This window comes from Dermacentor albipictus, chromosome 10 (genome assembly GCF_038994185.2).
Source record: "Dermacentor albipictus isolate Rhodes 1998 colony chromosome 10, USDA_Dalb.pri_finalv2, whole genome shotgun sequence".
Classification (NCBI taxonomy): Eukaryota; Metazoa; Arthropoda; class Arachnida; order Ixodida; family Ixodidae; genus Dermacentor; species Dermacentor albipictus.
In genome coordinates this window covers 77,580,241-77,594,363 of record NC_091830.1, presented here as the reverse complement: position 1 = coordinate 77,594,363, position 14,123 = coordinate 77,580,241, and the positions used below count along the sequence as shown (strand labels likewise).

The window sequence follows — 14,123 nt, the reverse complement described above, 5'->3', positions numbered from 1 at the left end:
TACAGCATGTTAGCCTAGATCATGACATATACGGAACAAAGATATAGTGTACTCTATAGCCTAAGAGTTATTTCGTGCTTTCCAAAAAAAAAGAATATTGAAGCAAGGAGGTTAATACGTATGTGCCTATACACTGGGATACAAGTGTAGTCACATGCGGCCTAATCACAGTGCATTTCGTTATCTGTTTCGAGACAGCTGAGACGTTATCTAGTGCATGAACCTTTACTGATCAGAAACGTACCACTACTATTTGCTTAATGTTTCAGACATGTCAGATTAAGTGAGAAGCTATCCTAAAATATAGATATTCGAGAGCTCTTGGTATTATACTGCGTTTATTTAGTTACGTTCTTCACAGATATGTGCCACATTAGCAGAGTCCTTAATATAATGATGTTATTTGGGTTAGCTGATTCATATCGATTGCCTTCTAATGGTGTCAATCGTCATCTTGCAAACGACCGGTGAGATCGAACGTAAAGAGGGCCTTGCTTTGAAAACAACCATTAATGCAATGTGGTCTTGGCGCGCAATTTCGCAGGCATAATTAAAACAGGGCATTGCATCTCGAGCAATGCCCTGTCGGATCTCGCTGTCCGTGACTGCTGCTGCTGCTGTCTTGCCCAATAGCTGAGCAATGGACAGTGCACATCTTTAACAAATCGACGTTTTAGGTATAGCTGTGTGTACTAACCCTGCAGATATGCCAGTCACAGGAGTTATTCTCTACAAAATAACGCAATAAACCAACAAGCAAGCACTACGTAAATATTTTATAGAAAGAAATAACAAATAAATGCCTTCAAGCGCATCATTTCGTTGATAAACTAAACTAATTTCTTAGGCTCTTGCTGGAGTTGTCTAGTTTAAACGAGTACTCGACATAAATCACACCCAGAATTCTGCCCACTCCAGCTCAGCTATCTCGGCCAGGCACGCATACTTTGGCTCAAGAGCGTTGTGGCGTCCAAAAGCTTTGAAGCAAGTCAGGTAATTTGGCTATATGAAACGCGGGCTTCGTGGGGAAATGATCTGTGTAGCGTCAATGCATTCTTGCGCAAGTTTCGGAAGATCTCAGCACTCGAGTTAGCTAAAGGGTTTTTACCAAGCAGACATAATTTGTACCCTGAGCTGCCTGAATTTTACAATTACGATGTATATACCTAGAAGTGTTCACTTTAGATATAACAAAAAATCGCTAATCGATGGTTAGCAAAACGAGAACAAGGTGAAAGATGGAGCCAATGTTTCTACAAGTGGACTTGTCTTTTCTAAGTCCACTTGTCGAAACGTTGGCTCCCGCTTTCACATTGTTCTCGTTTTGCTCATCGTCTTGAATTTGCATCTCCCGCCTTGCCCTTGTTTCCCCTAGTCGATGGTTTGTGCATCAGCGGTTATTGCGATTATTCTGAGGTACGCTGCTATGAGCTAATGTATTACTGAAAAAGGAAACATTGGCGTTTCCACTCAGCTGTCTTATACGCAATTTGATCTTGCCATCGGAAAATAGCGCCCAGTTCCCAGCTTACGCTGACAGGCTGCGACAAGTACTGCGTAAAGACGTCAGGGCATTTTATTTTGCTTGACACAATGCCAAACGAAATGGCATATATATATATATATATATATATATATATATATATATATATATATATATATATATATATATATATATATATATATTATGCGTCAAACGACAGCCTGATGTATCGTTTTACTCTCGTTGTTTTCCACACTATTCATCAAAAGCTGACAAGAGGCACACTTTCCTGCTGCACAGTCGTTGTTTTTCGCAACATTGATGTTTGCTAAGCCGTTGAATAAACGCGTTCCTGACGTACCAACGTGCTTGCCACATTGTAGATATGCCTATGCATTGTGTGTTTCTGTGTGAAATTTCGGCGCATGCATGAATTAAAGATCTGCTATGAGTATAGCGCCTGCCTTTGTGTGTCGTTCTTTGTTGGGCTGCATACGTTCGAAGTTTAGTACCAAGTCGCCCTTACAGCAACCAACAAATATTGGCATCGTAGGAGCAACAGTGAACGTGCGTGGCTTTGTGGCTTAGCGCGAAAACAGAAGGCCAGATCACCATGGTTTTGCCATATTGCGGCAGCTGGATCACTCATCAAAGCATGTTGTTTAGTTTATTACATACTGCGCGCCACAACATACGATGCAGTTGACAATGTCAAAGCTGTCCGCGTGGTGACCGGTTGCTTAATGTTTTCAATATAAACGAACAGGAGACCCCCACTGCCCTTATAGTTTGGCTTCTTAAATAATAATTTCATAAGCGAGTAGGACGGTCATGTACTTACTGTTTAGAGATGTGCTTGGTTGATTTGGATGAGCTTTCAAATGTTGGCAACTATTGTGCCAGGACCTTATTCAAGGATCAGAGGACGTAAGCACAAGGTAATATGAAAAACGTTTCGGAAATGATGCAATTTTTTCAGGTGGGCTTAAGAGTCGGTATAAAAGTACAGTAAGAAAGAAAGCACGTTTTGCAGTTTTTGCGATCAGTCACTAAGACAATCAATCAAGTCAGTGCAATCACATGAAATAAGCGTAAACAAAATATGAGTTAATAAGCATTAGAAATGAGTATAGACAACAACAGCATGCTATTTTTATCCCTAGATATAATACCGCTTTCAATCAGGAGGTTTCATGATATTTAGGGTGGATCTCTGTAATGACGCGTTAATCCAGCTTTCCTACGCTGAAAAAACGATCTTTGCTGCTCAAAGTTTGGACCGCTAGTTATATATCGTTTTACCGTTTCCCACTAATGGTGGCTTAAAAACGTGTACCATATTGAAACCTGCCTGTATGCTCCACTTCCAACCTGAGACGACGTACATTGGCGTGTGTACTTTGCAACCGCTATGCGCGAAGGGAAGCCATGTGCACTTTGCCCCTTTCTCTTTCGACAGTTGCAACAGAAACTGCAGAGCGTCCAGGACGAACTGCATCGGGTCCGGCACGCGCTGGACGAGCTGCGCGCCCGAAGCCTCGGTACGCCCACAAATGGCGACAGCGTCACGGCGGTCGCTCCTTTCGGAGAGCTGCTGCTCACGCCGGAACCGGAAGAAGACACGCGGGGGCCACAGCGGCCTCAGTCGCACTCGCCGGCGCCGGCGGTGACGACACCGGAAGAAGAGGAGCGGGAGCGGCTGGAGACGCGTCTCGGCGAGCTCCAGGAGGAGTTCTCCGAGCTTCTCATCGGACTGCGCAGGCGCAAGTCGGTCGCCGACAACGTGCTTCTGGACGCCGACGTTGAGGTAACGGTGCGCATGCGTTCACGGCCGCTGCACGGCTCTCGAGCGCGCCCTGTCGTGCGCGTTAGTTTCGGCGACAACTGGCGACTTCGCGACAGTGCAGGAGACGTCATAACTGAGAAAACGCAAGCGTAACCTAGTCTGCTTTGTCACACTGACGTGTGATCAAATTTGTCAGCTATTGGTGGCCTTCGATGTTCTTATCTCACCTGTAACTAATGTTTCGAGATGTTAAATCGTATAAACCGCAAATAAATTGCGATATCTAGAAAAACTCGTAAACTGAGAAGTAATTCGCGTTTCTTTGTTGGACATATAGGTCAGTTATTAGTGCTGTAAATAATGTCCGGTCCCGCGCTGACAAGTAAACGGGAGCCCTGGTGGCATTGGGCTCCATGAGAATATCTACACAGAGGAGTCATGTGGTGTGTGATGACGACATGAAGAGTATCCTTAGTGATATTTCATTTTTCTAGTTCTGGCTGGTTTATCGTTTCAAGGACATTCTAAGGAGTTTTGAGCACCATTCCTGAATGGTAATTCGACCATTAAGCGGCGCTTTACCATTAGCTATACTTGAAACATCTGCTTCATTTGCCTCATTACCTTTAAGCATCATTCTTTATGTCCTAATAATTTACAACTCTCTTTTCCAGCTGCATATTTATGCTAATACAGTCATCGGATTGAATTTATTTTATATTTAAATTAGTAAAAAGGAACCATGCAGTCAGCCACAATGCAATTTCCAACCGGTGACGCAAATACTGGTGCACACGTATGCATTTGTCTGGCAGAACACACGAGCTGTAAAGAAGCCTCGTGCTTCAGTACGTGCACAAACTTTTCTAGGAATATCTGATAAATCAATGTACTGAAAACTTCGCGATGACGGATCCCTACGGTGGCGATGCGACGAAATGCGTGGGCTACGCGGCAATAGACAGTTTTAGTTACACGTACGTAGAGGCTTCACGTACGCAAACGTGAAAAGCCTACGTACCTTACGTGCACGCGATTTGAAACGCTTTTAGCTACACGTACGCGACGCACGCCAAAAGGGACCCCGTAACTCCATCTATAGGGAAATGTGAACACGGCGGTAGCCAATTCAATCCTGCCGCCGTGTTTCGATGCGAGCCGTCTGCGCACGCGCCGCCCGCTATCGCTTGTTCGTGATCTTGCGGAACTCCCGCGCGAAGCTGTCTACGTGCGCAAGAAACGCACGCAAAGAAATGAATGTCACGTACGTCCGTGAGACCAGCGCGTGGCCGCTACGTTTTACGCACGCGCACTGCTGACACGTAGAAGCTCTACGTACGCAAAGCCTCTACGTACGTGTAACTAAAACTGTCTAATATAACTTGTATCAACAAAGTCGACGGACGCAACTTGTGCCCTTATATTGAAAGTTCCAAAGACAACGGAGTAAGGTTCCTCGAAAAATAGCTGCCTCAAGGGGCACGCCTCGTAAGGAATAGTCTTTAAATAAAACGTCTTCATTTTCAAATTTACGACCAAGAAGTACCTCATTTCATGAAGAACATAGGCTCCAAATGATGTGCTGAAACGAGCGGTTCAGAAGTGGCACTAAACCATACTTTAGAAATGAGCGTGGTCACATGTCCACTTGATATCAGTCCTCTTTCAAAAAAAAAATTATAAGGACGGGCAAGAAACTCTATCTTGCGTCTACGATTGTGGATGTCTCTTAAAGAACATTTTAAGCTGTTTAGCATTGCAAATATTAAAGATGAACGGCAATACTGACTCATGCCGGCAGCGCACTTGTATATATATTAATCACTTTCTTTGTCCTTTAAGTGTCCTTTAAGTGCTTGCACTTTTTTCGTGGTGGAACGGAAAGAAATGCTGCGGTTATTTAATGTTATACGCCTTGCCGCACATAATTGCGCATGCTTTATATGTATGTGCGTTCTTTTTGGACCTCACTGATTTCTTGATCGGGAATACGCCTGCAGGAAGACGACGACTTGGACGGCGAACTACGGCGGCCTGCGAGGCGCCGGGCCCTGTCCGTCACGGTGCGGCGAGCCAGCCTGCAAGCAGTGGTGTCCACCACGCGGCCGCTGACCACCGGGTCGTCGCCCGTCTTCCGGTCGGCGGACCACAGCCCCGGAGTTCCGGAGACAAGGACGTTTCTAGGGGTCACCATCAGGGACGACTGACTAAGGCCGCACCGCACGTAAGCGGGGGAACAGATCTGCGAATGGCACACTGCCACACCGGGAAAAGTGCCGAATGAATTATCGCTCAACTGATATTGTAGAGAACCTCTTGGATGTAAAGCTGGGCAGAAAAAGACATGGCGATCGTGTATTCCAGAACGATTCGCGTGATTATTGAAGTACACCGAAACCCCATATAGCACGATACTTTTCTCATGCTAACACATGTTTGATGGTCATATTGCCAGAACTGCTGCCTTTCCAGAACGAGCCAGCGCAAAAGATACGTTAAGGACAGCTAATGAAGGTAAAGATTTTTGGCGCCAAACTGAAGTTAATAACACGAATGAAATCGCTAAGAAACGCTGAAATGAAGTTGACAGTGACGACCTACTCAAAAAGTACACTATGTGGAGCATTTTAGCTAAGAACTACCGCGTGTGGATTTTATACTAGCGATGATACATTGCAAGTACTGCATGTGATGTATATGTGCTGCGCTATACTGCGAACGTCGTCTCGCAAAAGCCAGGAAGGAACCTCGCGATCAGCTCAACTTGGTTGCATCCAGTGCACTTACGGCTTGCAAGCTCGAGAAGTAGGCGCACGCAAAACTGGGATTGCGCCTTTCATTCTGTCGCTGAGCGCTTAAGCTCCAAACAGACGCAGCCTGACTTGCGTCTCCAGATTGCAAATCATTTTTAGGTACGTCGTATCACGTGTATTGAAAACATTCATGCTCATACATTGTACACTGTTGAAGCACTGCTGGAGTGAATAGTGCCGCCAGTTTTCATGGTCTTTCTGGAACGACTTGTTCGTTGCAGCACGGCATATACGTAAATTCTTGCACATGATGTTTCACAGGCACTGCGCGGCGTCACCTTATTCAATAGCTGTTAGGTGGCATTGGAAGTATGTACATTGAGGCTGCAGTAGATGACAGCCTATGCGGCCATCAGTGTGACTAGCACAGGACCATTTGCATACAATGGGACAATGCATGTTTTCTTGACAATGCATGGACGCCATTATGACGAGAAATTTAGCTAGAGCTATTTGTTCACATCTTCGATTAGCTTGTTTTCCACAACTGGATCGACAGGCCGAACTGGCTGTGAGCCACAAATAAAGTCAACTAGTTGTGACGTTGGTTTGTGTCCCTGTAGAGGTTTTCAACCTAATCGATCGCTCTGAACCAGCTTGCCACCACATTCGATGCAAATCAACCCGGTTTCTATCTTTCACATTATCTGTGGACGACTTTCACACAACACGTCCAGTCGCGTCTCATTTGCCTAAAGCCTGATTCACACTGCCGTAGACCTTCCCGTTCCGTCACCATCACGGTGTCCGTATCCGTCGGGGGAGAGCGTTCTTTATTTGATTTGTCCTCAAAAACGGGATGCAGGCGACGCTAAGGGCATGGACCAACGTCGCTAGCATTCGTTTTAGGAGAAAACACACAAAAAAATGATCACTCCTGACGTAGAACAGTCCCTTAACAGTGACGGGATGGCGTGTTTGACTGCTGCGTGAGCCTTGCATGCCAGCCATGGTATTTTCCGCCTCCAAATTAAACCCAATTTAAAGCGTGAAACTGTGAATTGTATCTTCGGTTCCAATTGCAAAACGTTTTGTTTTATTAAGAACCTCAAACCAGCATTGATTTGATTTCTCGGATGCTGTGTATTACAAAAAGCACCTGCAGGACCGTTGTTGCTTCCTGTCACGCAGGTTGGTGCACTCTGCGCATTTCGTTTCATTCGCAGTTCACATTTCGTTCTCATCTCAGCACCAGGCTTTACTTATAGTTGAGTCCTAGCCGTTCTAGCCTAGATGTAGAGGAACTCAATTCAAAGTCTTGTATTCAATACCGCAATGCGTAAATGATGCACACCCATGTAGTCACAGCAGAAGTTGCAATTCTTTCCCCACGTGATCTCTCTGCAATAGGTCACTGCACTCCTTGCCGGTATCTGTCTCGTACTTGGTAGCCATAACAAGAAAATCCTTTTAGCTTGCACCTCGTGCTAAATTTGAAAACGTATATGTCTTGGTTAGTCTGCTGGAATGGATGACAACAAACTTGAAACAAATGATATGCATGGGGGATGTCATCAAAACTTTTTTTAAAGGAATCGAAACAAAGCGCCTTTTATGGATAAACAGTGCGTTATTAAGCTTGCCTATATGAAGGGTAACACCGTACTAGTAAACCACCAGAATTACAAGCAATACAACCAGTTTATGAACGACAAAACAAAAGCTAGTAAGACAAGGAGACCGTAATGTGGCTTCAGCAAGGTATAGAGGGGTCCACTGTTAAATGGAACACTTGAGCGCAGAGCTTACCAGGATTTCGCTCTCTCGCAGGAGTACAATCGCCTCGATTTACTGCACATAACTTGTGGTTGCTAGCTCTGACTCAGGACTTTCGATACACCTGTGCAGTGCACTGTCATAGCTTCCGTAGCCACTTGCAGCTAGGGCGCCAGTAAAGAAAGAGGCACACATATGGGTGTTCCCTTTAATAGTGCACCACACTTTACACGCATCGGTAAACCACTTGCAGTGGCGACAGTGCTCGGAAACTGAGCGTCATTCAATGTAAAGAGACGAGATGTCATAACCACAGCACAAGTTCATTTGCTAGACCGTTAAAAAGCCGAAGCGATTATACGCGCTGTTGAAAAAATATAGCCCCAACCGATGAAGTGTTCAACTGATTTCACTCAACCTTTTATTGATTACTTTATTTAAAAACACCCTACGGAGCCGAACTTGGGCATAGGGTAAGGTGGCAATGCATGGCAGGCATGCATAGTACTCAGTGGCAAACACACGTAATGTTAACGACGTAAATACTGTAATCGTAGTAATTCAATTAATGTGGAAGCGAACAATTAACATACTATTAAAATTTGAAGTGAGAATAGTGATCATAGATACAAAATTCAATCATTCCTATTCCTGAACACGTTTCAAAGTAATAGAAGCAACGAAGTTGTAAATTACCCGAAGCTATCACGTTCTTTGCTGTACGTTGCCATTCCTAACATTCCTGACAGACTTGTGCGAACTTCAAAAATTACAGTTTTTCTTCTATTGAAGCAGAGCTCGAGACAGAAAGACACTGCTCGATATCGCACGACCGGAAGAGGTGTTTCTGATTGTTTGCGTCTCCGAATTTTCTTCCCGACAGCTACCAGCAAATTTTCATCAGCGTTTGTAGCGCATGTTCACAGACTATCTTTGAGGGCCAATTTAGTCGCAATAACGGCTTGGTTGTAAAACACTTCTTTTATCCAGAGAATGGCTAGAGACCTCGGTACTCCGGTTAGACACGTCGGATATGTTATGCGCCCTTGGCAGGCAGTTCAAACCGGCCTCTGGTGGGCACATTATTAGCGTTGGCAAATGCGGAGGATTCAACCTATTTCTTTCCACGCCTAACTTTCAAAGGTAGTTTTGCACCATATAAATCGAATTTTCTTAACAATATTTTCTGCTTCCGCCTTTTAACTGTTTGCCATTATCACTCAGTATCGTCACGAAACTATATTATTGCAGCTGACACCACATTAAACGACGGCCAAGGTAAAGCTCCTTTTTCTCGCTATATTGTTGTTGATGTATTGTTCTTCATTTTTTTTTGTACATGTATATATATTTTTTCGTGTGCGAAGCAATGATGTCACAGAAAACAATGTGAGCTTTCGCAAGTACGCTCTATGCAAGCATGATGTGCCGGTGACCGCTGTATCTTGTACAACTCACTGGCACCGAAATTGTTGGGATGGTTACACATGGAGGGGACTGTGCGACGTCGGCTTTCAGGAATCGTATTGCACCTTCCTTGGCGATTCCTTGCGCACGAGTCGTGTCGATTTCCAAAGGACGCTCCCTTACCTTCTCGTGGTATTTGATACTTTGCGTCGCGTCATTCTGCTTGTCTTTTTACTTTTTGTTTGAAAGTTAGGGCGCTTGTCCTGAGCTGCATTTCGTACGTTCCCACGTGCGCATTGTTTCTGGTATTGAGTTCACCGTGGCGACCTGAGTCATCTTGCAAAGGTGGCTGTCACTGGATCTCTCAGCTCTATATATAGCCGCACCGCCATAGACCATGCCGTAAAGGTCGCTATAATAGTAAGTATAGCAGGACCAAAATCGATCTTCGTGAGCAGGCTCCGTCGCACCGGCAGATGACGCCGAAAGAAAGCGGAGACACGCGCTGTGACCACTTTAGTCATCCAAACATGACTCCGCCACATTCTGTGCAGCAACCGGTGTGTTTGAAGTTATTTCCTTATTTTTTACTGTTTCCTCTACATTATCCGCCGAGTGGCACAGACGACGCTGCCTTTGGCACAATTGCCTCTTTTTTGCACCATAGGTACATGCACAGTTTTACATACTGGAAAACGCGAAATGCGAGGCGGCTCGTTTTCGTGTCTACCAGCCGTGCTATCCCCGTGGCAAGGTTGTGGCGCGGCTGAGCTCGTGGTTGCGGATTCGATCCCGGCCCCGCTGGCCGCATTTCGATGGGGCTGAATTGCAAAAGACGCTTGTGTACTTAGATTTAGCCTAAAGAACCAGACGTGTTAAAAGTTAATGCAGACTCACCCCCACTAGGGCACGCCTGGTAGTAAGGTTGTGATTCTGGCACGTAGAACCAAAGAATTTCACTTCAATTTTCATGCGTACTGCACATACGTGTTTCGAGACTAGAACTGTGATAACTTAGAGTAACAGCTTAGCATCGAGTGGTTCTCGCTTGGAAGATGAACTTTGAACCTAGGTGCAGAGTGTTCAGTGATTTCATTATAACCGCAAAGCATATAGGATGTCGTCAAAAAGGGAAGCACACCGTACAAGCACAGCTGAACTCACAACAAACGGTGGTTAATACAATGATATTCTTATGCGCTCCTCTTCTCTTTGTCGCCGTCTCATTTTCACTGCCGGTTTAATGAAGATCAACCAACTAGCCGAGCTTTACACTCTGCTGTCCTGTAATCTGCTATTGATGATGATGCCATCATCTAGTCACAGTTTTTGCTTTGGAACGCAACATCCGGAAGTTAACGCTATGCGTAGTGATGTGCATCCATGGCGATCATACGTTCTAGTCTGATTGGTGTGTGTTCAAACTACCGCAACATGCACAAGGAAAAAAATGCTTTGTGGAACTTGTCCAGGCAAACAAAACACCGTTGATCCCATCGTTGTATCTCGTAGTCCTTTCTTTAACGCCGTAGCCCGTATTGCCGGCACACACCGTATATGTGAAAATATCCCTTTATCGGGCCCGAAAAGTTCGTTGCACTTTACATTTAATCATGACCCGCCCAGAAAAAGTAGGACACGGCGCCCTACTCTAGTCAGCCACTTTCATACTTTTCAGGAAAGGGGAGATTGCAGCGTCTTGATTGCGGTGACGGTGGTCGCCTGCACTCCGCCCATTGGCAAGACGAGAAGTTAGAAAACGTAAAAATATTTAATCGAAATATAAAGTTTAAACATTTATGACATGGATTTCTCATTATCCTCCCGAGGCCGTTCTTTTGCAAAATTCCACGTTATGTTCTAAAACGTGTGTAATCTCTATAACCTAGCCATCATCTGACTGATATGACTTCCTTTTTTTAGAGGTTCTCTACCTTCCATTAGTTGGCCTACGGGCGCTGATCTTTGCCGTTTTGACGACATCAATGTTCTCTTTAAGTGGTACTTCCCAAACATCGCTACGTTGGCTATTTCTCCCCAGACCACCTTACAGCTACAGCGAACAGAGACATTTATTCGTGCTCGAATTGTAAGTACTACGGTGACATTGCGAACTCTGCCACGAAACCTCCGTTGATGTTGCACACCATAGAAGCTCAACTGCGATTTTTGAATTATACTTCAGCGTTTGACAGTCGGTCTGATAAGGCTAACGAGGCACGCACATGAACTCACCTGCAACAAGAAGCCTTGTGCTTTGAGTATGATGCATCAAGAAGAAACGTCGATTCATACTCGCTGGCAGCTGTAAATGTGGCACAATGCACGCCGATATTCTCAGTTTGACGTAATCTAAGTAAGGTACAGGCTTAGGCAAGTTGGTATTCGTGATTCATGACAGATTATTTGGGGCACCATCTAGGGACAAAGAAGTGTGCGATGATTACGATGTTCCCTTGTGCAAAATTTCATCGCAGCTTCATACGTGTTCTCATATCGCAATATACTGAGGCAAGGAATTTGAGAAGAAAATCACCGCGCCAACTGGCAGTAGGTCAGTGTCGTAAGCGCCTTCGCAGAGGGAGGGGCGGTATAAGAACGCTGGCACGATGAGCAGCATCGGAGCCAGCTGTTTCAGAAGACGACGAACGCGCGAGCAGTCACACGAGCCCGAGGGCCAGTATGGAAAAGCTGGCATGATGAGAGGCATGAGAGCAAGCTATACAAGAAGATGAGTGCGAGCAGTGACAAGAGCGCGAGGGACAGTATCGGAATGCTGGCATGATGAGCGTCATCACAGCCAGCTATAGAAGAAGACGACGACGAGAGTGCCAGCAGTAGCCGGAGCACGAGGGGCGGTATGGGAACGCTCGCGTGATGAGTGACATCGCAGCCAGCTATAGAAGAAGAGTATGACGAACGCGCTTGTAGTGGTACGAGCGTGAGGGGCGATATAGGAACACTGGCATAACGAGCGGCATCGGAGCCAGCTTTAGGAGAAGACGACCAACGCGCGAGCAGTGACAAGAACGCGAGGGACAGTATCGGAATGCTGGCATCATAGAGTTTCTCACTATAACACCTAGAGGGTAATCTGGCGCCACCGTCTATGGGAGTTTCTTAAGGGGGCACCGTGCCGTCATGGGAATGACGGTATATGTGTCTGCGAGGCTCGTGTTGGCTGGTGTTGTAAGAGGCTTCGTCTAAAACGTGGATATGGCTACGCAAATAACGCGTTCTCAAAGTAAAATCTTCATAAAATGTTTCCATTCACGCATATTACATCTTTACTCACCCACGATGCATGACTAAGCGAGGAAAAGCGAGAACAGACGACAAACTGTTTCAAAGCGAGCGCGAACCTTGTCGTCTGTCCTCCAACTTTAGTGGCCCGCTGATACTTTTTACGTAACATGTAGTCGTACACACAATAACAAGTTCTCATAGTTAAACAAAACATGTTTTCGCGTAATAATAAAGCTAAAACAGCTTTTGACGTGCTGTTTCAGTAGAAAATGAATCAGTGTGACAGACGGAACGGTACTTGCCAAGCGCGTCTTCAAGGTGTCTTGTCTCTACGAGAACGATGCCAATCCGAAGTCACAATATACCGGCATTCCCATGCATACCACAGCGCAGCAGCGCCAGATTTCCCTCTAGGTAATATAGTGAGAAACTCTATGGCTGGCATGATGAGCGCCATCACAGCCAGCTACTGAAGAAGACGACGACGAAAGTACCAGCAGTAGCCGGAGCACGAGAGGCGGTATGGGAACGCTGGTGTGATGAGCGGCATCGCAGCCAGCTATAAAAGATGACTACAGACGCGCGAGCAGTGGCATGACCGCAAGGAGCAGTGTGGGAGCGCTGGCATGATGAGCGGCATCGGAGCTAGCTGTAAAGAGGCAGAAGAACGCAAGAGTGATGACACGAGCGGGAGTATGGGAACGCTGGCATGGTGAGTGGTATCGGAGCCAGCTATAGCTTGTAGTCCCACAACTGCCAGTTCGTCGGTGATCGCTTGGATTCGAGCTGCTCTGTTTTTTTAACACTTCGTGTCAACGTCACAGCAACTCAAAGCTAGGAATTCATGGTGGTTTAATGCTTCTGGCTAGCTTGTTGGACAGGCTTCATATTGGCAGGTCGACACACGTGCGAATAAGAATACGTTTACCAGAGTAAATTTATGGTGCTTGAAGAATGAGTCGCGTCCCACTAGCCCGCGGACTGAAACAAAAATAATTGGCCGTGTGAATACAGCTTGACCGATGAGATGGTGGAATAGGGGCATGCGGCTCGCTTTGTCTGATGACACTTCTGTTGACATGCGACTTGTGTCGACTGATAACACTTGCATTGATACGCCTTTGCCGGCTAATTATGAACACGCGTGAGAAAGACGGCAAAGAATGTCGTATTATGAACAAAAATATGTGTTGTAAAAGATTTCCTTGCTGGCAATAAAAGTTTGTGTTGACTTCACGGATTGTTCTGGTTATAGTAATAAAAATAAGGCTGATGACAAAGGGTGCTGCCGCTTCAGCAAAGCTGAATACGTTTTCAAAATGGGACATCTGATAGCACTCATGAATTCCTGACGCTAGGACTGGATTACAGCATCAAAGCAGCATCTCGGGGAAAACAGTTATATCGCTATGCCGAAAAATCTTGCTACTGCGATGTTCTACCAGGACAGGCGAGCCGATTATTCGTTATGCGGCCTTAGCACGGCCGTCACTCAAGGCTCCTCTTCTGACTTCGACGTTTTATACTTGTTGTTCCGGTTTGATATAGATACTGAGGAGAAGTACGCGCACGCAGTGGCCCTTGTAGAAATGCCGTGACATGTATAGTTAAGAATGACAAATCTCTTGCGATTCAACACAGCGATAAACCAGCAGCCCGGTCCTTGCAGACA

General features: G+C 45.6%; 1 protein-coding gene across 1 annotated transcript in view; it reads left to right on the top strand.

The window, feature by feature from the left end:
- The window catches only part of LOC139050701 (putative diacyglycerol O-acyltransferase Mb3761c), a 521,464-nt gene that overhangs the window by 491,830 nt on the left and 15,511 nt on the right, over positions 1–14,123 (top strand). Inside the window, exons 12-13 of the mRNA XM_070527326.1 lie at positions 2,943–3,290; positions 5,270–5,493. Coding sequence (XP_070383427.1) covers positions 2,943–3,290; positions 5,270–5,476 — 555 coding nt within the window. The 3' untranslated portion in view covers positions 5,477–5,493. The remainder of the gene's footprint in view (positions 1–2,942; positions 3,291–5,269; positions 5,494–14,123) is intronic.